This window comes from Gracilinanus agilis, chromosome 1 (genome assembly GCF_016433145.1).
Source record: "Gracilinanus agilis isolate LMUSP501 chromosome 1, AgileGrace, whole genome shotgun sequence".
Lineage (NCBI taxonomy): Eukaryota > Metazoa > Chordata > Mammalia > Didelphimorphia > Didelphidae > Gracilinanus > Gracilinanus agilis.
Window position 1 is genome coordinate 246859450 of NC_058130.1, and position 26914 is coordinate 246886363.

At 35.2% G+C, this 26914-nt stretch overlaps 1 protein-coding gene across 3 annotated transcripts in view; it reads right to left on the reverse strand.

Moving 5' to 3' along the window:
- FOCAD (focadhesin) overlaps positions 1-26914 on the reverse strand; it is a 363803-nt gene that overhangs the window by 247140 nt on the left and 89749 nt on the right. For all 3 annotated transcript variants that reach the window (XM_044660684.1, XM_044660676.1, XM_044660669.1), the window contains 3 exons: positions 21813-21900; positions 6750-6952; positions 3418-3675 (listed from right to left, as the gene is read on the reverse strand). In XM_044660684.1, coding sequence (XP_044516619.1) covers positions 3418-3675; positions 6750-6952; positions 21813-21900 — 549 coding nt within the window. The remainder of the gene's footprint in view (positions 1-3417; positions 3676-6749; positions 6953-21812; positions 21901-26914) is intronic.

The window sequence follows — 26914 nt, forward strand, 5'->3', positions numbered from 1 at the left end:
AGAGTCAGGTTCAGTGGTCTGGAGCTGGCTGCCTTTAGTGGACTGTGTTCATTCACTACAATCTAAACCAATCAGCATGTATTCCTTATCTACACTATCCCAGGAACTGTACTAAGCATTGCAGATACTTGAACTAAAAAGAAAAATAGCTCCTGCTCTCAATGAGCTTATAATGTAAAGAGAAAAGACACAAAAGGAGGCAAGAGAGTGAGACACTAAACAATCTTCCTATGCTGAAAGCAGGAAGGGAGGCAGATGGAAAGAGGACTTTGGGGGCAGCTGGGTAGCTCAGTGGATTCTCAGTCCTAGAGACGGGAGGTCCTGCATTCGAATCCAGCCTCAGACACTTCCAAGCTGTGTGACCGTGGTCAAGTCATTTGACCCCCATTGCCCACCCTTACCACTCTTCCAACCAAGGAGCCAATACACAGAAGTTAAGGGTTTAAAAAAAATAAAATTAAAAAATTAAAAAAAGAAAGAGGACTTTGGTATGCTGCTCTCTGGCTCTCCAACCAAAGGGAAAAAGAGACTGAGAGAGGTGGTATCAATCAAGGCTTGAGTGTATAAGTAAGGAGTTTATCTATCCCAGGAGAAACTTCTTATTCCAAATAAGTTGGCACAGCTAGATGGTGAGTAGTTAGAGTGCCTGGAGTCAGGAAGACTCATCTCCCTGAGTTCAAACCCAGCCTCAGACATGTATTAGCTGTGTGAGACTGGGCAAGTCACTTAACCCTATTTGTCTCATTTTCCACATCTATAAAATGAGCAAGAGAAGGAAATAGTAAAATACTGTAGCATTTCTGCCAAGAACACCCAAAGTGGAGTCTGAGATGGACATGACTGAACAATAGCAGAGAAGCAACTGCAAAGTGGAGTGTATACACTCACAAATCAAGAGACTCAATTAAACAGTTATTTAACTATTAAGGCCAAAGAAATAAAAAAGCAGTCTATGATCTCAAGAAGCTTGTGTTCTATAAAAATTATTCACTTACAACAATTACCAATAATATATGAAAGCAGGTTTTGCATGATAATATATGTATAACCCAGAACAAATTGCTTACCAATTCTGGAAGGAAACAATTTGGATCTTATATTTTTAGGAAACATATGTTGAAAATAGTTACTACATACAATTGGAAAAATAAAATATTTTTTTAAAGAAAAAAAGCTTATATTTTATGGAGACAAGAAGTAAATATACAAGTACAGTATAGAAAAAATATGTACAAAAATACAAGATAATTTGCACACAAAGCAACTGAGGTTAATCTAGAGTGCTCATGGAGAAGGTTCCATGTAATTCAGAGGTAGAAGGAAGGACTAAAAATAGCCACTCAAATGCAAAGAGACAAGCAACCATACTCCTGTAGAATCCCATATAAAGGTGGCAGGTATCGATCTAATTGACCCCCCTCCCCCATTTTACATATGAAAAAACAAAATCTCAGAGGACTTAAGTGCTCAAAGTTACACAGATAAAGAGCAGAAAAGCTATTATTTGAACCAAGATCTTATGACTCTCAATCAAGTGTTCTTTCCATTAGTAATTAGACCACAGACTCCTTTAGAGCAAGGATGGTCTTGGACCTAACTTTGTATCTCCAATGTTTAGCACTTAGTAGGCATTTCATAAATCTTACAGACAACCTGACTAGTCAAACCATAATCATGCAGGGGAGAGGGGGAGGCTGGTCACTATAAAACAAGAACCCAAGGAGAGTTGTATTGGGGTTGAGCAAGGGGTAGAGGATGGGATAAACAGCCTCAGGAGTTTTCTTTCCCTCTACCTGGTTATTGCCAATATTACCACCTCACACTCCATCCCTGAGAGAAATAAAAGGGGTTGGGGAACAGACAGGGGCGAGGTAGAGGAGATAGAATAGAACTTAGTAATAGGCATGGCAGACCAAGGGTAAAGGCAGAAAAAAAAGGAAGGCAAATTTCAATGATGACCTGACAGGTGGTTCTTCATAAGGAAGAGATTTGTATAATTTCAGATCTACCTCTAAGCCAAATTCTAGATGAGAAAATAGAGCTACAGAAGTTAAATGAATGTTAAAATCAAACACTCAGAGGTAGAATGGTCCAATACTTCAATTATAATATCCGTACACTAGGCCATTATGACTTTTGTTTATTCCAGTTTTAGCTTCTCATTGTTTTGTCAACTTCCAAAATTAATTTAATAAGATGGTACTTAAAGACTGGGGGCAACTAGGCAGTATAGTGGTTAGAGGGCTAGGTCTGGAGTCAGGAAGACCTGAGTGTAACTCTGACCTCAAACACTTACTGGCTGTGTGACCCAGAACAAGTCACTTCACGTGGTTTGCCTCAGTTTCCTCAGCTATAAAATGAGCTTAAGAAGGAAATGGCAAAATACTGCAGTATCTTTCCCAAGAAAACTGCAAATAGGGTCATGAAGAATCAGATATAACTAAAAAGAATGAACAACAGCAACAACTTTAGGATTACCCACTCTGTTAAGATAAGAAAGAAGAGGGGATAGCTAGGTAGCTCAGTGGATACTGCCAGGCCTAGAAACTGGAGATCCTGGTTTCAAATCTGGACTGAGACACTTCCCAGCTGTGTAACCCAGGGAAAGTCACTTAACCCGAGATGCCTACCCCTTACCACCATTCTGCCTTGAAACCAATATACATTATTGATTCTTTTTTTTATTAATTTATTTCAAAATATTTTCCCATAGTTACATGATTCATGTTGTCTCCCTTCTCTCTTCCCTCCCCCCCACCCCCACCCAGAGCTGACAAACAATTCTCCTGGGTTATACATGTTATCATTTGATACCTATATCCATATTATTCATTTTTGTAACAAAGTAATCTTTTAAAATGAAAACCCCAAATCAGATGCCCATGCAGTACTGATTCAAAGGCAGAAGGTAAGAGTTTAAAAAAAAAAAAAAATTGGAAAGAAGAAATATGTATGAAAGAAATATATTTAAATTAATCTTCCAGACAAAATTGCTAGATTAAAAATCACTGTGCTATATTAATTATGTGATCAAATCATATGATTAGAAATTAATAAAAAGATCATCAGCCTCTACTTTTTCAACTTGTACTCTCATCCCATTTTCCCCAGAATTATAGACTCTTACAAAGAACATTAGGGCTCCTAGAGCCTCACATACTACCAAGTTCAAAAACTGGGAGAATGTCCTGTACATCCCTCACCCTTGCCCTTGATAAGTATGCTTTGATAAGAGTGTTAAAAAATATTTGCATCTTTGAGAAGACTTGAATTTAAGATTGGGGGACCTGGGACAATGCTCACACATGGGAAACAAACCGGGCTAGGATTAAAAATGTTGCAACAGTTATTGAACTAAATGAAACCCTCATAACATTATAATCACAAGTTAGCTGCCTCCTTCTCTCTGAACCTTACCTGAGACGAGTCGGCTTTGGCTATTTCGGTGGTGGTCCTAAGTACATTACGAAGACTCTCTCCTTTTTCTTGAACGAGCAAGTGGGCCAATAGAAGGAAAACATGTACAGGAACATGGGTGGTGATAGGCAGCAATGATTTCACAGAAGACAGCCAATCACATACTGTGGACTCTTCTTTCATTTGTTCAAGGATTCTCCAGGTTGTAAACATTGGATAATACATGCTGGTTACAGGGAAAGTAAGCTTATAGGACGTCTGGAAAATAATTATAAAAGCTAATGAAAAAATGGGAAAGAATTTCAATAGTATTCTATTTCAAAGAAAAGTATTTCTATTTCAAATTAAATTATTTATATTACAACCATGATGAGGATGCAGTGAAGAAAGAACTTCATAAAACCTAAAGCACTATTACATATATATATAAGCTAAAATGATAGGCAAATAACAGCCTCAGTTTCTTCATCTGTAAAATACAGAAGATAATATCTGTCATTATCTAATAAGGAAAAAAGTATATGAAATGTTTTCACAGTTTTAACACTCTAGATCAGTGATGGCCAAACTTTTTAAAGAGGGGGCCAAAGGAAAGGAAATGCTCATCTGTCAGTCTGATTCTAAGGCAACTCTTTAGAAGTTTCATTGTATTGTATTCATCAGATTAGGAATAATGTCCCGCAGCGAGATAGAACATTTCAGGGTGCCGCATCTGGCCCAATGACTGTAGTTTGCCCATCACTGCTATAGATAAATGACAGTATCTATTATTCCTGTTGTTGAAGAAATATTCCTCTCCTTAAAAATAAATTTTAAAAATTTTCTAAAGTTTAAAATTCTAACAGCTGGATTTGAAGTAAAGGTTAAGCTGCCACACTGCTCTGGAGTTCCCTACAGGAGTAACTAGTACCACTATTCCTCATAATTAGAGCTCTACTTTCTGACCAAAGTAAAGATGAGAACTAATTACAAATAATTTTCCAAGGCAAATCACTCTTATGGGAAAAAATCATAGCATACAGAGTCCCCCTGAAAGAAAAGCCCTAGTTTAAGTTCCTGTTAGCAATCAGTTGAAGTTAAAAATGTCTCGTTGAATCCAACATTACATCTGGGCATGAAAATAAGAAAACATTCCAGCTGCATATTAGGGGAGTAATATGTGCATAATCTCTGAAATGAGAAACAGCACATGATTTTTACACAAAATTTAGAAGAAAATTCCACATTAAAGTCAGATTTACTTCTGTGTACAAATGACGATCCAATAACGCCTATTAACAAAAGAATTCTGCCCTTCCAAATCTCTTTAATCCTCTACCATTCTTTCAGCGAATAAATGAAATATAAAAGCATTTTTGAATTTAAATTGCAACAAATGTTTTATATTTTTGTCTTTTTTTTCTGGAATGAACATAAGTGCAGATATTTTAAACAATTTTGTATCAAATATGCTTAAAGAACTATAGAGCATTGTGCTCTCTGGATTACTAAAGAAAAGTTCCCAATTTTGACAATCTGTTGTCTTTAACTTTTAGAAAATGGAAAAAGTTAAAACTTTTTCTTAAAATCTTTCAAATTTCTTTAAATACATACAGATAAACTACAAAATTCCATCAAGTACCAAATATTTTATATACCACCATGGAATATTCACTGTAGTTTCAAACAGAACACCAAAATTCAAGGCTCACAAATTAAAAGATCAAAGATCATACTTTCAAAGCTGGTAGGGAACTAATAGGCTATTTGTTCCAACTCTTATTTGAAAGAAGTGAAAACTAAGGCCCAAAGAGATTTAGTGATTTGTCAATGGCCACACAAGTTAGTAAATGGAAGTTACTACCAGTTCCACTAATTTGAAAACTATGTCCTGATCAGGAGAAATGCGTTTTTAGACAGACATCAATAATTTACAGAATGGAGATAATCTGAAGATCAAAAAAAAAAATCTCATCTATGCCATACTTGCCACAAGCAGGCAGGTGCAGATGCCAACAATAAGCATTTAAACTCAGCTTAAATTTTAACTCTTTAATAAATAAAAGGGTGGCTACAGAAGCCCTATTCAAATAAATTCCCAAGAAATTGGCAGAGTATCATAAGCTGTGCATTTATGGGCCTAACTGCAGTGCTTTCTCTAACCCTGCTTCACTAACCATTAAAGAAAAAGTACAACTATTATCCCGAATGAGTCATCGTTCTAATACACCTGATTAAACAGTGACTTAGCAAATAGACCACTGTATGGGAGCTTATTTTCAATAAATATCACTTGTGAATTTAAAAGGCTAAAAACTGTCAAACATAATGTGCCCCTCTCCTGCCTACAACCCAAAAATCAATTTATCATTGTTTGATGTTTACAAATGGAAAGAGAAGGGAGGGAAGAAAAGGGAGGGGAAGAGGGAAGGAGGGAGACAAGGACAGAGAGAGAGAGACAGAGATAGAGAGAGAGAGACAGAGAGAGAGAGAGAGAGAGAGAGAGAGAGAGAGAGAGAGAGAGAGAGAGAGAGACAGACTCCCTTAAGATCTATCAAGTTGTATTTTCCATTTTCTTCTCCCATTACTACCAAAGCCAAAAGACAGTGTCCCCCCTCCCGGAACCTGGTTTTCCCATCTCATGTTACAAATAAACTGCATATTACAAATTCTAAAGATTTATTCTATTAGGATTTAGGAAGCCAAAGTATGTATTCAATTTCTCTCTAATGGCTGACTAATTTCCGCTGCATGCTGGAACAAGGAATAATAAATGGCTTTATCCCTCTAGTACCTTTAAGCATCTGTGATTAAAGCCACATCCGCCTTCACAGAAAACACAAGGACTGTGATAAGGCCTTGTATTTGTGTAGTTACCTCTCTCCAAGAAGCTTTAAAGTGATTTACCTGCATTATCTCATTTAATCCTCACTCAATCCTTCTAAGAGAAGAAGCTGGGAGGTAAAGCTACATTTGACTAATGGAAAAGGCTAAAGGACAAAAATGGGAAGAAAAAAGAAAAGACTGGTAATGCTTGGTATATATAGAACCTGGATCAGAGCAAAACACACTAATCAGAGATCAGCAACATGGTAAAAAGAGAATGACAAACAATATGCCTAAAAGGAGGCATCAACAGCAGGACTACAGTTACTTGTTCACATTGGTAGAAAAACAAAGAAAGACACTCCCCAAGCCTGAGAAATGGTATTTCCAGGCCCCTGCCCTCAACCAAGCTGCCTCCCAGTTTTGCTTTAAAACCTGAACTAACTCCTCCTAAGGAATCTCTGTCTGCCAAATCACTAATCCAACAGCTGTACTTTGTGTAAGAGAAGCAAAAGTTCATGCATTACCAACTGGTTTTGTTCTCTGGAGCCCTCTTGTTGAACCATTTCCAAGAGGGTTAGAGCCAGCTCTTGTCTAGAAGGGCTGCCATCTTCTGCTGAAATACAATCCTCCAAGGCTGTGGATGACAAAATCTGGAGTAGTGGCATCACCAGCAGCAGGGATGAGGTTGGGATGTTCTTGGTCCCAGAAGAGGAGAAGAGTTTCAAAGCTATTCACCAAAGAACAATGATTTGGGTGGGGAAAAAAAATCACTATCACAAAGATAACTTATTATAGGAGTCATCTATTTCCATTAAGGTCAGGGTCAAATCAATAACCCAAAGGCAGATAATGCTTGCAAACATTGTAAGTCATCTACTATAATATATCATTGAGGAAAAATCTATTTTTCCCCTATGCAGAAAATTCACACTTAACCCTTATTTGGCATAACACATGGCAATTTAAACAATGAGAATTCAAAACTTATCTCTATCATTTATCACCTGTATGACCCTAGGCAAGTAATTACTTTTAACAACCATCTTCTAATATGTAAAAAGAATGGGACCACATGATACTCAAGGTCCCTTCTACCACCTCTAAATCTCCAATGTTATCATACTAAACCACACAGCTTTTTCGATGGTCACAAGCAATAGAACTTTTCCCAGATTGATAATTACAGTGGTGACCCCTAATAGGTAGCAATTCATTAGTCTAACTCAGTGGTTCCCACTTTTTTGGCTTACTGCCCCCTTTCCAGAAAAAATATTACTTAGCCCCCTGGAAATTAATTTTTTTTAAATTTTAATAGCAATGAATAGGAAAGATAAATGCACCTGTGGCCATCACTGCCCCCCTGGATCGCTGCAGCACCCACCAGGGGGCGGTAGCGCCCACTTTGGGAATCACTGGTCTAACTATTCTTTTACTCAGGACATTCATTTAACGAACATTTATTTATTATGGCCCTAATACACGTGAAACACTATAATGTTTCCAAGAAAAAAAAAAAGAATTGGGAGTAAAAAACTAGGGTTCAAATCTGAATTTCATCAGTTACTGTGACCCTAGTTAAATCTGGGCTCCAGTTTTCTGATCTGTAAAATGAGGAGACTGAGCTAGATAATCCCCAAGATTCTATTCCAACTATAAAATTGTATGATTCTGTAATAACTGGAAATAAAGTAAAAATAAGTTATCACGTTCATAGAATTTTAAATCTAGAAGGGACTTAAAAGAGCATCTAACCAAAGACTGAACCCATTTTACAGATTAAAAAGGTGGTGACAGGAATAGAAGAAATCTACTTGAGGTTATAGGTCATTAGTAGTAGTTTTACATTAAGGAAATCAGATGAACAAAGGCATATGGATATTAAAATTCAGGGCAGAGCCAGAAAACAGCAGATAATTCAATGCACTTAAAACATAGCCATTCTCTGGGCAGTATAGGGAGAACATAATATTTTCTAGGCAAAAAATCCAACAAAAAGGCTTGAAAGTTAAAATGGGGTCAAATAATATACATTTACATTTACATATATGTGTATAGATGTGGTATATGACCTATTTGTATATATGACATATATATATATATATACACACAAAAAAACCACAAAATGAATAAATATTCAAACTGTAATACATGCCTTATACACAATATAAGACCGTTTCCTTTTGCCTTACATTCAAATATAAGTTTCTAGCTAATCTATCTCTCTCTCTCTCTCTCTCTTTTTTTTTTTTGCATTTTTATCCTCTGCATTTAGCTTAAATGCCTGGCACATATCAACCAATTTAAATAAATACTTCCTGTCTACTTCCTGACTGACACATCAATAACTGATGTGAGGATCATGTATAACTCAAGCAGCCGCCACTATAAACAGAGAGCATGGAAGACAATGTTTCAGAAAGCAAAGGTTATAGGTTTATAGCCATAAGGATAAGAATAAGTTAACCAGAAAAACTAAGTAAAAAATGGGGAAAATTAGAAATTTAATAAAATTAAGGACTTCCAAACATTCATAATAAAAAGACAAAAACTACATAGAAATGTTCAAGTGCAAAAACAGGATTAGAAAAGAACAGAAAAAAGTAAACAGAAAAAAAATCAAAAGAAACTGAAGATAAATTATTTATATTCTAATATGGTCCATGTGGTCCAGTGAAGCCATTCATCATCAGACTTCATAAAAAGAGTCAAATTTGTGAAGATGGGATTAACTCTACCCTGCTCATTTTAGATTTAATCACCAAAGGTGTACACATCCCACTTAATGCTTAAGGGGGGCGGGGGTGTGGGGGGCGGGGAGTGGGAGAGGGGGAGATCTATAACCCACATGTGCGAAAGTAGGTAACGAATCAGAATCAACTGACAGCCCCCTGGGCAGTCCTAAGCAAATCCTTTGTTATAATTGGTACACGTAAAATGGGAGGAAGGCACAGGAAGTAACAAAAGGAATAGTCTTTATAAATTGCCAAGAAATTCCTGGGACTGGCTCTCTCATTTTGGACAGGATCCTGGAGAAGCTTTGGCTGAAGATCTTGGACTGCTTTCTATTTTCCCTTAGAACTACCACGTAGGTGAGTGTAAAAGGCTGACTCTCCCTTCCTTGGTTTTTTCCTGCAGGTACTAGCCTCTCGAAGGGCCCCTCATCTAGAGTAGGCCTCATGAATAAACTCCTTGTTAACTGACCCTTAGGCCCTCCAGCTGGGGTTACTAGAGTCCTGCCAGAGTAATCCAAGGCTTGAGCTTGTTAAGCTAGATCTCTTACTCTGCCCTCTTCTCATTTCTCTACTTTCACTCTTTCCCTCTATTTTATAAATAAATTGCTAAAAAAAATCATTTGGAATTAATTAACGAAATTCCTGGTGACCACTCTATTAAATATTCAGTCTAACCATAATTTCACCCTTTACAAATTAAACAAGAAGGACTAGGAATGATTCTTTTTATTTTTTGATAATTTTGAAATTTTAATGGAAAGAGAAGAATATAATAAGGTGGGGAATAGAATGAAAAATTAAGGGAAATGATCTCACATAATCAAAGTGTGTAGTAAAAGCCTATTTTTAAAGGGGGAGCTGGGTGTAAAGGTATAATTATATGACAATTGACACTCACTCTCATCTAAACTGGTCAAAAGATGGGAAAATACTCACATAGAGATGAGATTCTCTAAAAAGAGGAAACAGAAGGGAAAAGGAAGACAGGAAAGGAGAGAATAAGAGAGGAGATGTTAAGAGAGGTAATAATCCTAAGCAAAACAAATTCTAATTAACTATAGTCTAAAATATCTTTCTTTACAGTGGCAAAAAATTGGAAAGGGAACAGGTAAGTGTGAAGTGGAGACAGGCTGGACAAGCTGTGATATACCAATGTGAAGCAATGTTATTGTTTTGTAATAAATAAAGGAGATGTATTCAAAGAAACCTGGGATGACTTATAATAACTGATGCAAAATGAACCAGGAGACCAATCTATAAAATGAGAATATTATAAAAAATAATTTTGAAAGACTCAGGCGCTCAAACCACCACAATGTCTAGCCAAAGTTACTGAAGATTCAAGTTGAATCTTGAAACATGTTGTCCATCTTCTAAGAGAGTAGTGATGGACTCAAGAGTACAAAATGAAACGTATTTTAGAACATGGTCAACACTTGACTTTACATGTTTGCAACACGGGTTTTGTTTTTCTTTCTTTTTCAATGAAGATGGAGGTGTACAGTAGAGAGGAGTGAGGGAAAGCAGATATTTGTTAATTAAAGAAATGCCCATCATGTGGGGAATGGTTAAACAAGTTGTGGCATATGATTGCGATGGAATAGTACTGCATTGTAAGAAATGACAAGGTTTGTTTTTTTTAATGTGGAAAGACATACATGAAATAATGAAGAATAAAACAAGCAGAACCAACAGAACATTATATATACAGCAACAGAAATATTATTTGAAGAATAATTTGTATATGCCCACTTCCAAAGAATTGATATATACAAATAAGCAAGACATGGTTTTATATATACATATATATTTTTGTCAAATGATGCCCTCTCTAATGGGAGCGAGGGGAGGGAGGAAAGGAGTTACTGGGTATTTTCATGTAACAAATAATAAACTTTAATTGTAAAAAAGAAAATATAATAAAACTACTTAAGATTGGAGAAAGGAAAAATTAATCAACTTATTGAAAAGGTTAGAAAATAGAGTAATTAAACTATGTACTAATAACCTTGATTTTGATTCCTAGGAAAATCATACAAGGGATCATTAAAAGAGAAATTGTAATTTCCTAGTGCGATAATTAGATTAAGTCTACACTGTCCATCTTTAGATTTAATCACCAAAGGTGAGAACACCTCTAATTCTGGGAGATCAATAACCCAAGTGTACTAGAGTGAGGGACAAATCAGAATCAACTGACCCGCCCCCTAGGTGGTCTATGAGAATTGTCTATTGTGATTGGACATGCAAATTAGGAGGGAGGAACAGGAAGTTACGCATAAGTAACCCCTTTAAAAGGAGAAGGCCCTCAATCAACTGGGGTCTTCAGTGGAAGAGAGCATCTGGTGAGGACCTCTTCTGGTTCATGGAGGAGTGTTGGAATGCTGAGACTCTGGTGGGACTCTGATGGCTTCCCTTTGAATTGTCATGTGGGTAAGTTAGGCTGACTCTCTCTCTCTTCCCTTGGCATTTCTGGAGGCTCTACCCTCAGGGAGGCCTCTCTTGCCTCTCTAATTGTAAAAAGCCTTGTGGCTAGAAGCCTTGTTTAATTAACCTCTGTGCCCCTCTGCTGGGCCTCTAAATTCTTACCTGGTCCCGGCCTCTAGTCTGGGCCAGAGTTTCTCTCTCTCAATTTCCCTACCTTCAACCTTCCTAATTGTAAATAAACTTCCATAAAAGTCAATTTTGACTTGAGATTATTTTTAATTGAGGATTGATAATAGTTCAATCCTCTGGCGACCACATTTTAATATATTGAACCCATAAAACCCCTTTTTAACCCCTTAAAATAGTTAAATTTAGAATAAGTCTTATCAAGCTCATTTCCTTTTCTGACAAAGATGTCTAACTGGCTGAAAAGAAAAGTAAATGTCAAATGTATACTTTACTTAGATTTTAGCAAATAATTTGATAAGAATTCTTATGCCATTCTTTTGGAGAAGACTAAGAGCCAAAGACCTAATGATAAACTATTTGGATATATTCAGAACTGGAAGAATGGGTACACACCAAGGGTAAGTATTGTTCAATGCTGACATGGCAAGAGGTTTCTAGCAAAGTACCACAAGAATCTTTGCTTAGCCCCACAGTTTTGAACATGAGATATTTGTAATAGGTTTTATAAATCTTATGATAAAAAAATTATTTATTATCAATATTATGATCACTATTAACTCATCTAAAAGAACTGGGGATGGTTAGCCCGGAAAAAAGAATTCTGAGAAGAATGAGGGACATGACAGTTGTTTTCCGCTGTAGAAATGGAATCAAACTAAATCTGTTTGGCACCAAATGGCAGAAGCAGGAACACAAGTAGAAGTTGTAAAGAGGCAATTTTAGGTTTGGCATCAAAAGAAATTTCTTAACAATTAAGGCAATCTACAAATAGAAGACAGAGATACTTGAAGAGTCAGTAACACAGGCTGAATTCTCATTTGTCAGCTAAGTTATAGTGGGAATTTCTTTAGAGTATGGTTTGGAGTCAATGGCCCCTCAGATCACAACCAACTCTCAAATTCTGTGACTCACATCTACCTTCTATGCTCCCACACCTTGCAAAGTGCTTTGCACATGATGAGTATTTAACAAAATCTTCTTGGACTGTTGCTAGAATTCTGGCAAAGGAAAATGACAACCAAAAGAAGTCATTGTATTTGGCAATCAGTTGGTTATTTGTTAATTCACTTGTGATACAACAGAAGCTTTCAGATGTAGTAAAAATAACCAGTAATATACATTGTCTTTAATGAAGTACAAATGGCTACTGGAAAAATTATAAATGCTCTAGATAAACACAGAAGCCCACAGGAGTTATTTAAAAAACAGGTACAATGATTTGAATACCTCATTTTTAATTGAATGATATAATCATGGTAGAGTTGATTTTCTAATCTGACAAGTCAGCAATTTTTTCATTATTCTATTCTTTTTTTTCCTCCAGTATGCTAAAGAATAATTCTTCTTGACTGTACAAAGCAAAATTATCAGATTCAACAGTTTCAGGCATGATTCAATCATTCTGACATGATAATGAGGCAAATATAAATCAAAAGTGCCATTTCAGTAAGGAAATTCAGTCTGTTTGCTGGATAAATGAAAATAAAGTATCAAGTCATCAGATACTAGATCACAGCACCAGAGCAAAAGACATTCCCAAAGGTTTACTGCTTTCTATAGCAGTGGTGCCAAATCAAAAAGAATCCGCATTTAGTAAACTACAATTTAACATTATCTATGTTATACTGTATTTATATTTAATTTGTTAAATATTTCTCAATTTCATTCTAATCGGCTTCAGACGCCCAAGGTGTTTTACTTGGTAAGTATCTTTGCTTTAGATAACCTTATGGGGTAGTTTTAAAAAATCAGTTATTTTTAATAGTAATAATAAATTACATTTATACACTTCATATAAATTATATCCTCTGATCATCACAACAACCCAGTAAGTAAAGTATCATTCTGACTATTTTCATTTTATTTAAGTAGTAACTAAGGTTTAGAAAATGTAAATCTTTCAAGTATTTGAAAACAGCTACTAACTCTCAGATATGGAATTCTAATAGAGTAGAAATGAAAAATAAAGAGATTCTTTAAAAAAAAACATATCTTCTGTCTTAGAATTGATACTAAGGAGAGGTTCCAAGGTAGAAGAGCCATAAGTGCTAGGTAATTGGGAGTGAGATGACTTGCTCAGGGTGACCCAGCTAGGAAGCATCTAGGACTAGATTTGAATCCTGGTCCTCCCATCTCCAGTCCTGGCTCACTTATCTACTGTGCCATCTAGCTGCCCCAGTGAACTATTCTTGTAATGTATCCTACATGCCTTGAGAAATGAAAGAGAGAGTAACTAGAGCAAAAGACCAATGGAAGGAAGGCAAATACTAAAAAAGAGCAAATAGCCAAATTTAATCTTGGTTATGTTAGGTATTAGAGCTATTCTCAAAGGAAATAGCTCCCCAGACTGTCATTGTGGAAAGTCCCTAGAGCACAGGTGTTTTTATCTTACTTTTGTACCTGCCAAAAGATCAGACATCAGTCACATAATACTTTTTGATAAGGATGACTGCTTAGCACACATTTATTTATGATACCACAACTACCAAATGAATAATCTGATGGATCCCTAATGACTATCCAGATCACAGAGCATGTGGTATACCCATAATAACTAGAGGAAAGTAAAGGATATGCAGGGCTCTCCCTTCCTTGCAAACCTTGAGTAAATGGGTGTGTAACAAAGCATATGCTGTTGGATATGTTTAAAGTATTTAGTTTAGTTAAACTGCTTTTTTCTCTTTCTTTTATTTAAATTCTTTATTATAAAGGGTAGAAAACAAGAAAGAAAGAGGAAGGGGACAGTAAATGAAATATTAAAATTATATTTAATAAACTATATTAGGTATAAATAACATATTAATAAATATATGATATAATAATCCATAATGTATTGTATGCTGATGCATATTTATTAAACCTAAAAATATAGCATATAATAGAAACATAATAAATATAATTATTTTAAAAATAAAAATAATTTAATTTATTCCATAAAGATAGAGGGGGTATCTTTATACTCTCTATCTCTACTCCATCAAATCTTTTTCATTTATTAATCCTTTTTACTGTGGTTTCTGACCCCAACACTAAGCAGAAACTACAACAATATTAAAAGTTTCTGAATTGCTACTTTCTTGATCTCTTTTTATAGCACTCTTCTCCTGGATAATCTCTCTTCCTGGGATTTCATGACATTGCTCGTTCCTGGTTTTCTTACCACCTGTATGACCATTCTGCTTCAGTTTCAAAAAGTTCTACTCTGGGACCTCATCTAGTTCCTCTTGAAACACTCTATTGTGAACTCTTCTCTATACATATGACTCCTAAATGTATTTATTTAAAGGCTCGTCTCCCATCTAAGGTCCAGTCCCACATTACCAACTGCTGTCTGGAGATGTCCTGGGAATATCCCACAGGCATCTCAAGCTGAACACATACAAAAACTCAATTCATGATTTTCCTCCCCAATTCTATCTAGCGAGTCCTCCTCCTAACTTGCCTGTTTTGGTCAAAGGCTCCAACACCTTTAATGTCACCCAGGTTCACAACCTAGGACTCATCTTTAACTCGCTACTCATGACTAATCCTCTCTCATGTCCAATCAGTTGCAAAGTCCAGATGAATTTAACTCTGGAACATCTATCACATTCCGACCCTACTTTCTGCCTTTTTCCACCACAAATACCCTCATTTTAACATAACTGTTGAAATGAGCACCTAATTAGTCATCATATCTCTAATCTCTACCCTACCCAAACTATTCTCTATGCAAGCTACAAAACTAGACCAAAAATCCAAAGTTTAAAAATTTCACTCCTTTGACCAAGAAGCTTTTAGAAGCTCCCAATTACGTCTTGGATAAAATGTATTTTCCTTTTATAAACCTTCATAATCTGGGTCCAAATTATCTTTACACTCTTAGAGTCTTGACACAATCTTCATTCTTCCCATAGAGGACATTCCATCCATTATTCAGGCTTTTCTTCCATACCTGAAATGATCTCCCTCTTCACCAACAACTGGAGGAATCCCCAAGTCCTTTCAACAAATATCTCAAAGCCACATCCCCCATGAACAATTTTTTGATTCCCTCAATTATTAATTCTCTGCTCCTACCAACCTGTCCAAAATACAGTGTGTACATTTTCTAGTACTGTGTTATCTACCTCCTAATATGTGTCTTTCTTTCTTCTCAGTAAAATAAAAATTTAAACAAATTAACCCCTTACTTTCCATCTTAGAATCAATACTGTGTATTGGTTCCAAGGCAGAAGAGTGGTAAGGGCCAGGCAGTGGGGGTTAAATACTTGCCTAGGGTCACATAAGTAGGTCTGACGCTAGAGTGGAACCTAAGACTTCCTGTCTCTAGGCTAGCAGAATCTTTTTCATATTTGTCTGCATAGATCCTGGTATGTTATAATAGATGCTTAATAAACACACAGACACTAGAAGTTTTATAATGTACTTCCTGCACAATATCAGGACTTGAGAGTCAGAAGAAGTGGCTTTACAATCTTGGCTCAGATAACAACTGTGTGACTAGAGTCAAATCATTTAGCTTCTCCGAGCTTATTCTTCATCTGTTAAATAGAGATGATACTATTTAAATGACTTATCTTGAACTTCTGATGAGAAATCCAGAAATTACAGTATAAGCAAAGATATTTAGCTGTCCAATTTCAAGGACAATTTTGGGAAAAATGATGTAAAAACTATGAAAAAAATTAGTTTTGCAAAATAGCACCATTACAATGGTTTTAAAAGTCATTGGAAAAGCCAAGAGAAAAAATAATAAAACTATCTTACAAGTTATTATGTAGGAAATTCATAATAAAATATCAAGAAATGTAATATGGGGTTTAAAGATTGATGCTAAAAAGGGATTCAAAAGAAGGATTAAAAAAAAGTCTTCAGTCAAAGAATATCAGACTCAAGAAAGAAACAGAGATATGCCTGCATACTGGCAGAACTGTTTTGTTTTAGGGAAAGGTGGGTTTGGGGAGGAAAGGGGCTTGCAATGTGTGAGCACACATGTGCATTTTTCACAATACAAAAGCCTCGGATGCAATTTCTTTGATTCTGGGAATGATATTTAACCTCCATCTGCCTCGAGTCCCTCATCTGCAAAATGGGGATAATAATAGCACCTATGTCCCAACTTTGTTATGAAGTTAAAATAAAACAACACTTGGAAAATCCATTGCAAACATTAAAAACTACATAAATGCTAGCTGCTATTATAATCACTACAATCCTGTAGTTTCTATACCCCCAAAGTGGCCATAATCATAAATGAGGGATTTCCAGGGCATGACAAATGAACAGATTGCTAAATTCCAATTACATGCATGAGTTAATATGAACAGAACGAGAACTTTCCTAATGCTGGTCAGTACTGTGCTGGCCCAAAGTAAGAGCTTAATTAATACTGTTGATTTGACTTAACTATAGCATGACACACTGGATACTTAGTTTTTAATGCCTGATACATGCAACTTTCCAGCCAGATCACACGTGAGTCATCCTCCCACACTGAGCGTGCCAGCCAAATTTGCCTTCCCTCTGCTCCTTATGTACCAACACTTCACTTCCAACCTCCACATCCCTATGCTAGATATCTATCAGGACTGGAATACACTGTCTCCTCACCCCTGTCTCAAAGAATCACTTCTTTTCAGTTAAATAATTGTTGTTCCATTCATAAAGAATGTAAATATAGAGTGTGTCTGACTCTTTGTGATCCCTTTTGGGTTTTGGCAAAAAATACTGGAGTGGTTTGCCATTTCCCTCAAGACCTCATTTTACAAATGAGGAAACTTAGGCAAACAGGGTTAAGTGACTTAGCCAGGATCACACAGCTAATAAGTGTCTGAAGCCAGAGGTAAATTCTGGTTTTCCTGACTCTAACCTTGGCACTCTATGTACTGTGCCGCCTCTCAACATATAGCTCAAACACCAACTTCTTCACTCTATGAATTCCTGGAAGTACTTGGTTCTCTCCCTTATAAACTTCCTTGAAGTTTAGAATATGTGTGTATTCTACATATGTAAATATGTATATAATAAATACATGTGTAAATATGTATATAATAAATATGTAAAATATATGTGCGTATATAATATAAATATTATTCATAATAAACTTTGAATTTATTTATACTTATTCTCTTTATATTTAGTCTATACAAACACTTCTCATTTTACATGAATTGCCATTACACAAATCCAATCTTTATGAAAAGAATTCTGAAATTAATTCATATTTCCCCCCCCAAAAAAAAACCTTTATTAACTTTACCATATGATTGTGGGCCCTTTTCTCTCTTTCTGTCTCTGCTCCTACCCTTCAACCCAGTGGCTGCCCACCCCCACCTCAAAAAAAAAAAAAAAGCCTTAAAAAAAACCTAAAAAAACTAAAACTTCCAAATGAAAGCATAAGTTCCTCTTCAGTGTGTCCTCTCTTACATGTCCATCTCCCATCAGTGCTTCAGGACCTAGTGTGTATATCCGCCCCCAAAGCCAATTCTCTCCTGTCTGTGTCTGAATCTGGCCCTGTATCTGTGTGCTTCCCCCCCATACACACACTCACATCACCATCATATTTCTCCTCTGCTGGCTAAGCACCCAAGGTGTACCCCACTCCCATCACCTCCCCTTCTTTCTCACTGGAGAGACACCTATGGGGTTATCCCAGACCCCCAGACTCCCACTTCTCTCTATCCTCAGCCTCCATGTCTCTCTGAACTGGTCCCAACATGTCCTTGACCCTTGTGCCAGAACCCTCCCTCCACAGATCTGTGGCCCCCTTCTTGCTTCCCTCTATCAATCCCTTTCTTGGGCAAATTCCCATTATGTAAAAATCACTTTATGCAGAAGTTGCAAAACCATCCACTTATATAAAGGGAACTTTTATACATACAGACATACATATTTTTTGGATTGCCTATTAGAAAGTAAATACAGTACAGATTGTTTTATTCTATCTATCTGTGTCCCTAACATCATGCTTAGTATATAGTAAATATTTAAATACTAGTTAATTGGTTAAAGAAAGAATAATATCCAAGATTTGCAACTGTGTGAACATTCTGGGGTTTATTTTCCTCATCAACAATATCCTCTCAGCTATCTCCCTAGATACCTTCCTGTTCTGAATCTTTGATTTAATGATTTCTGATTTTAGGCTAAGAATAAAATAGTCACAAAGGTGTTTTGTGCTTGTTTGCGAAGTCGGAGCCAGAATGAAAGCATGAGAAAAGAGCAAAGCTTTTTGCACAAAACAAAAACATTTAATACTCATTTGTCAATCTAATGCTTGCTATTCTATTCTCAAACCGATATATAATGATGAACATAACTATCCATCTCGTGGCACAGATATGCCAATGCTATTTTTACTAGAAATTTAACTTCAAATAAAAAGTGAAAGGACAGTGTTCACATAATCTATCCTTCAAAGTCCACCTAAAATAACACCTCTTCTCTTCTATGAAATGTTCCTTGATTTTTTTGATGGGACAAAGAATGCCTTCATCTGATCTAAGAGGACTTTATGACTTTGTAAAGCTCAAAAAAGCTAATGCTTGCAAAGTGCTTTATAAATTGTAAGCACTATTTAAACATAAGCTATAATTCTGTATACATGTTTTATCATCCTACTAGAGCCTCTCTCACCCTGGGGGAGAAAATGTACATAGGCTTCAACTACAGAAGAGAACTGAGATAGGCTGAGGACTAAAGCGTGAGAACCTCACCACCAAACACACCCCATCCCATCTATAATTATTTGGGCCTCAAGACTCCACTGGTCTCTACCTAGACCATCACCCAGAACTAGAGGATCATTATTTATCCTGTGACTATAACTGTCTGTGTTATTATTGCATCTCCCTCAGAATGGGACAAGATCCTTTGGAAAAAGTAGGTGTTAAATAAGTGTTTGCTGAATGCTATTATCATTTATTTCAATAAACCTAAAAATGGCGAGTGTGAAGAAAGTGCTTTGTAAGCCTTTACATGCTTTAATGAGCGAGGATGGCACAGGACATAGAATTACAAGCCTCAAGTGATAAAGACTTATCTTTCAGAATTCAACTCTGGCCTCAGACACTTGGAAGCTATGTGACCCAGAAGAGTCATTTAATCCTGTTTGACTCAGTTTCCTCATCTGTAAAATGAGCTGGAGAGGAAAATGGTAAACCACTCCAGTACCTTTGCAAAGAAAATCCCAAATGGGGACAGGCAGACACAACTGAAAACAACTAAATCAAAACAACAAAAATTGTGAATTATCACTAAGATTTAACCATGGTATGCCAACATGGAAAGGGAGTAGACACTGGGAATTTCATTTCAATGGTATGAGGAATTCCAAGATGAGAACATATCTTCTACTAACAGAAGTGGATACCTTCACCACAATTTATATTCCTAGAGAGTTGGGGAGATAACTGAAAGAGTTTTATCCAGAGACACAGAGACAGGAGACAGAGAGCCAGAGACAGGAAATGAATCCAGGCCTTTCTTGGCTTTAAGGTCAGGCCTCTTCACACAAGGCAGGGAAAAGTTCTACTTGAAGATAATAAGATACGAATGATATAAGAAAAAAAACTAAAAATGTCCATTCTTTGATAAAAGGGAAAAAGATAATCTTAACTTCTGCTATGATTCACATGCTATATTCACATTTCTTCTCTTATTTATTGGTTACATTAAAATTTTCAGATATCACTCTTTCCCTCCATTCCTCACACTAAAGAAGACATCATTTAACATGTGTGTGTATGTGTGTGAATGTGTGTGTTTGTTTAAACCCTATATTTCATGTTTCTCTTTATCAGTTCTTTCTCTGGAGATGGGCATTCACAGGTTATTCTTCAAACATTAACTCTGAGGCTGTATATAATGTTCTCTTGGTTTTACTCATTTTGCCTTTCATTATATCATGTAGGTCTTTCTATGTGTTTTTTTTTATTATTATTAACATACTCATTATTTCTTACAGCCTAATGGTATTTCATCACAATCATATGCCACAACTTGTTCAGTCATTCCCCAAATAATGGATATCCTCTCAAATTCCAGTTCTTTGCCACCACAAAGAGAGCTACAATAAATGTTTGAGAACATATAGGTTCTTTTCCTTTTCCCCTGATCATCCTGGGAAAAACACCCAACAGTGTTATTGCTGGGTTTAAGGGTATATACAGTTTTAGAATTTGCTGGTTCTGATTCCAGATAACTCTCCAAAATGTTTAAATCGGTTCACAGTTCCATCAAGTGGTATTAGTGTTTCCATTTTTCCACATCCTCTGTAATATTTGTCATTTTGTCCTTTTATCATTTTAGCTAATTTGATGGGTATGAGATGATAACTCTATGATAAAGGTGCTTTGATTTGCATTTCTCTAATCAGTAATGATATAGAGCATTTTTACATGAATATTATATATATTTTTTTATTTCTTCATTCAAAAAGTATCTGTTCATATCTTTTGACTTTCAGTAAGAGAATGGCTAATATCTTATAAATTTGACAAACTGCTCTATATATTTGAGATATGAGACTTCTAGCCAAGAAAATGACTTTGAAAACTTATTTTCTGATTTCTGCTTTCCTTCTAACCTTTTTAATTAAATGTAATCACAATTATCCATTTTACATTGCACAATACTTTCTATATCTTCTTTATTCATAAATTATACTCTTATCCATGATAGATAACATATTCTATGTTCTTCTAATTTGCTTATATTATCTCCCTTTAAGTGTAGATCAGGAATCCATTTTTACCTAATCTTAGTAAACTGCATAGGATATTCATCTATACCTAGTTTCTGCCAGACTGCTTTCCAGTTTTCCCAGCAATTTTTACTAAATAGCGAATTCTTATCCCAAAAAGCTGGATTATTTTACTTCTGTCAAATGCAAGGTTGCTATTGATCTTTTACTACATTTTGCTGTATATCTGTTCTAGTTCATTGATGTTACTTTCTATTTCTTAGCTAGCACCATATAATTTTGATAATTAGTTTCCTTTTCATTTTTTCATTAATTCTTTTGATATATGTTGTTTTTCCAAATGAATTTTGTCATTATTTTTTCTAGCTCAATAAAATAAATTTGGGGTATTTTAAATGGGATAGTGTTGAATAACTAGATAAGTCTAGGTAAAAGATTGTCATTTTAATTATATGGACTGTGTCCATCCATGAACAATTAATATTTCTCCTATTGTTTAAATATGACTTTATTTGCATAAAACATTCTCTATTTTCTAAGGGGGAAATTCTTACCTAGATTTAAGATTGGTTTGTGCTGACTTGTGGGTGTCTGTAGGATGAGTAAACTTAATCCAATTATTGCTTGTTCAACTGGAAATCCCTAAAAAAAAAGAGATAAGAAAAAATCTTCAAAATTTTTGAAAATCCTTTAACATTATATCATGCACTATATATATGTATGTATATATATATATACATATATAATATTCCTAGTACTTTTAATACCATAGATTTAAAATGTCAAGAACTTTATGACATTACTACAATACTCCACACACACAAATTTTAGAGGTAACTAAGAGTGTTGGATCCCAATCTGAATTCAAATCCAGTCTACCTAGCTGTGTGTGCTTAAGCAAGTCATTTAACACCTCTGGCTTGGGTTTTTCATCTGTAAAATTGGGATAATAACTGATAATAGCATACGCATGTCTTTGGTATTTGTACAAAAAAAAGTTATTAATATTTCAAAAATGCTTTGCCAGCCTTAAAGCAATAAGGAAATGCAGACTATTAAATAAACAGAAAAAAAAACAAGGCAGAATTTTTTGTATATACATAGCTTTTTGTCAAACAATGCCTTCTCTAAGGCAGNATGTATATATATATATATACATATATAATATTCCTAGTACTTTTAATACCATAGATTTAAAATGTCAAGAACTTTATGACATTACTACAATACTCCACACACACAAATTTTAGAGGTAACTAAGAGTGTTGGATCCCAATCTGAATTCAAATCCAGTCTACCTAGCTGTGTGTGCTTAAGCAAGTCATTTAACACCTCTGGCTTGGGTTTTTCATCTGTAAAATTGGGATAATAACTGATAATAGCATACGCATGTCTTTGGTATTTGTACAAAAAAAAGTTATTAATATTTCAAAAATGCTTTGCCAGCCTTAAAGCAATAAGGAAATGCAGACTATTAAATAAACAGAAAAAAAAACAAGGCAGAATTTTTTGTATATACATAGCTTTTTGTCAAACAATGCCTTCTCTAAGGCAGTAAAAGGAGGAAGGAGGAAAATAACTGAGAATTTTACTATAACAAACAAATTAATTAAACGCACGCTATTGTCTTAATTATATTAATCCTTGAGTCAATATGGGTATGTGTGATTATAGGAAAGTATATTCAAAATCCTGCGACTATCTTGATATTTGACAAGGGTAATTGGCACTTATCACCATTACATTGTCTTCATGATTACTAAGATAGATTCATTTGATAAATGACAATCATCAATTTTAAAAAAATGTTTTTCAGGTAAACTCTAATCCTTAAGAAGAAACCTCTAAACCAGTGGTTCCCAAACTTTTTTGGTCTTCCACCCCCTTTCCAGAAAAGAAATATTACTTAGCCCATTGCAAATTGATTTTTTTTTAATTTTAATAGCAATTAATAGGAAAGATAAATGAACCTGTAGCCATCACCTCTACCCTGGATCGCTAGAGCACCCACCAGGGGGCAGTAGCGATCACTTTGGGAATCACTGCTCTAAAATATGCCATAAAAGACCAACATTTCACCCCATACACCATAAAGTCAAAATGAATACTTGATCTAAAAATAAAGGGTGATGCCATAAACAAATTAGGGGAGCATGGAAAAGTTTAGCTGTCAGACTGATGGATAAGGAAAGAATTTATGACCAAACCAGACAGAGAACATTACGAAAAATGAAATAGATAATTTTGATCACATAAAATTAAAAAGAGGTTGTACAATAAAACAAATGCAACTAAGATTTGAAGGGAAACAACAAATGTGGGGGAAATTTTTATACCAGTTATTTCTGAGAAAAGCCTCATTTCTCAAATACATAAAGAACTGAGTCAAATTTATAAGAAATTAAAGCATTCCCAAATTTTAAAATAGCAAAAGGATATAATAGAAGAAATTAAAACTATCCAGTCATATAAAAAAATGCTCAAAATTACTCTTAATGAGAGAAATGCAACTTAAAACAACTCTTAATATACTGCCTAATACCTACTTAACTGGCTAACATGACAAAAAAAGAAAATGATAAATGTTGAAGGTGATGTAGGAAAATTGAGACACTTAAACATTGCTGATGGAACTTTGAACTGATCCAACCATTATGGAGAATAATATGGAACCAAGCTCAGGAAGCCACAAAACTATGCATACACTCTGACCCAGGATTACAACTAATAGGTTTATTATCCCAAAAAGATCAAAGATAAGGGGAAAAGACTCACCTCTACTAAAATATTTTTAGCAGCTCTTTTTGCAGTAGCAAAAAATTGAAAACTATGAGGTTGTCCATCCCTTTGGGAAACAGATGAACAAGCTGTGGTATAGTAATGGAATACTATGGTGCCATTAGGAACAACCAACAAGATGAGTTCCGAATCTGAGGCAAGGTGAGCAGAACCAGGAGAACAATGTACAGTAACAAAAATATCAAACAATGATCAACTGTGAAGGACTAAAGCATTATCAGCAAAACAAGTCTCCGAGATAACCACAAGGGATTCATGATGAAAAATGCTCTCCTTAGCCAAAAAAGGAACTGTTGGAGTGTTAAGTGCAGATGAAAGCATGCCATCTCCCACTTTTTTCCCTTGATGAGATTTCTACTGAATATGTGATGTGTCTTCTACCATGATATGAGTAATATGGAAATATTACGATAAAGCATGGTTATGGCCTCTACCGGGCTAGTCACCCTCTTGGGGACAAGGAGACAGAAGGGAGGGAAAAAAAATCTGGATTTTAAAATGTCCAAAAATAATTGTCCAAAACTGTTTCTACATGTAACTAAAAAAATAAAAAAAATATTGGGGAAACAGACTGACATATGCCATACAAAATTCAACTGAAGTAACTGTAGATATTTAAGAAGACATAACACAAACATCAAAGTAATCCTCAAATATTTTAGAACTAGGAAGGACTTCAGAAATGAGAAAACTGAGGCCCAGAGACATAAAATGACTTCCCTTAAGTAACAAGAAGAGCCAGAATTTAAATCCAGAGATCCTGGGAGTCCACATGTTACAAAAAAAAAATCTAGATCTGGAATCTGAAATCCTGGGGTTAAATTCAGACTCCCAAAGTTACATCAGGGTAAGGTTGGGCAAGTCTTTGAACTCCATGTGCTTCAATTTCAAACTCAGTTAAAAAATAAAAATAAAGGGAGTTAAACTAAGTGGTATCTGGCTTCCTTCTAACTCTCTAGGTTTGCAAGGGCGAATAGATCCCCTCAAGGAACTTTCTTTCCCAAAGTGAAAGTTAACTGAGACATAACACTGACCATAAGAGAATTACTTAAGGTCTCTGAACCACAATTTCTCATCTGTAAAATGAAGTATTTGGACTACATAATCTCCAAGGATTCATGTAGTTCTAAATCTGTGATCCAAAGAACCAATAATTGAAAATTCAAGGCACTTTTCCCTTGAACAAAGCACCTGTATTTGAAGGGCTGCCATGTTGAAAAAGGATAACACTTAAACTGGGTGCCAGAGGGCAGCAGAAGATCAAGTGTCAATGGGTCCAGAGACAGATGTCACTTCATTAAAAGGAAGGCTTTTCTAACAATTGGAAGTGTCCAAAATGGAATGAGCTGTCTCCAAAGGTAATGAGTTCTCCATCCCTAGAAATCATTCATCAAGGACAGGATGACCAAATCCCAAAGATACTGTAGAAAGGATTTCTGCTCTAGGTTTAGGTGAGAATACATAATATAAAAGGATCCTGGCAACTCTTAGATTCTGTGATTCTATAAAAATCTAGCTGGTCTGCTCAGTGAGATGAAAGAACAGAAAATGTGCACAAAATAGACAATGGGTTTATTTCATTCCCCTGAGGTTCATTTAAAAACAGAAAATACATATAGCCAGAGGACACACCAAATTAAAAAGCATTTTCCACCAAGGAATTCAAAAATTAATTTTCTCAAATTTCTCTTTGACCTAAGTTTTTAAAAGTACTTAAAAAAAAAACACCAAGCATTTAAACTGTATCCTTTGCCTTTCTTTCTGCTATGAAGATGATTAAAATAGTGAAAAGGAATGAGAATATAGGCATATGCTCTTTCATAAAGGACACCACTTCACAGTATTGCATACTGTTTTAAATGAAATTAAGTCTGATATTGGTGGCTTCATTTTACGCTCTAAATATACATGCAACGCTTGAGGAAAAAGAATGAGACTATGGCAGAAAATATTTTTTTGCTATTATTTAGATATTTCTCACATGTTTTAGGTACTAACCCATTATGAAAATACAGGCTTAAGATATCTGGGGATATCATAGTTTTGGGAGAATCAGCTTTTGAATTAACATCAAACTATAAAATGTTAAAGATAGATGTTCAACTGATGGAGTCTGAATGCATTTACAAGTTTACCATTTTTTACTTTATTTCCTTCATGAGTATTTTCTTCTATGTGTGCACACGTATAACTTCTATTACATAGTTTGCAACCTCCGGGAGGGGTGAAAGAGGGAAAGAAGGGAAGAATTTAGATCAAAAAATTTCAGAAAATGTTCACTGTTTCTGCATGCAATTGGAAATATATATATAAAATAAAGTCTGGGTGAAAAAAGATGGCTAAAAATAACAAATTTATATAATTTCCAACTTGTAAATGTGAAAAACTTTAAGAGAATAAATTCTTTTAGTACTCATTTTAGCCTATCTGCCAGATTAAAATTCTTTTAATCATGGTTCTATGAAAAAACAGGTATGTAATAAATGCAGTACCTACCAACAATTATTATTAGATATTATTGTCACTAACCCAGTGTTAAGAAAAATAAAGGTGCCCTTAATACAGAAATTACTAAAACCACCATAGTTTTGGATGTCTACACACATATGCACCAAGTTTAGGAATTAAGCACGGTAAACTAGAAATCTAAAATATTCAACTGATACTTGTTGGGAAGGAAACCATGACTAGAATAAGGCCAGAGAAGGATACACCTTATCAAAAAAGAACAGAATAAATTAAAAAGGGCAATAAAATGTTACCACAGTGAGTAGGCATAATGTGGAAAGAAAAATTCGTGGAAAACAAAATCTAAAAAAATGAAGATAGCAATAAAACCCATGGCCAAAGTTATATA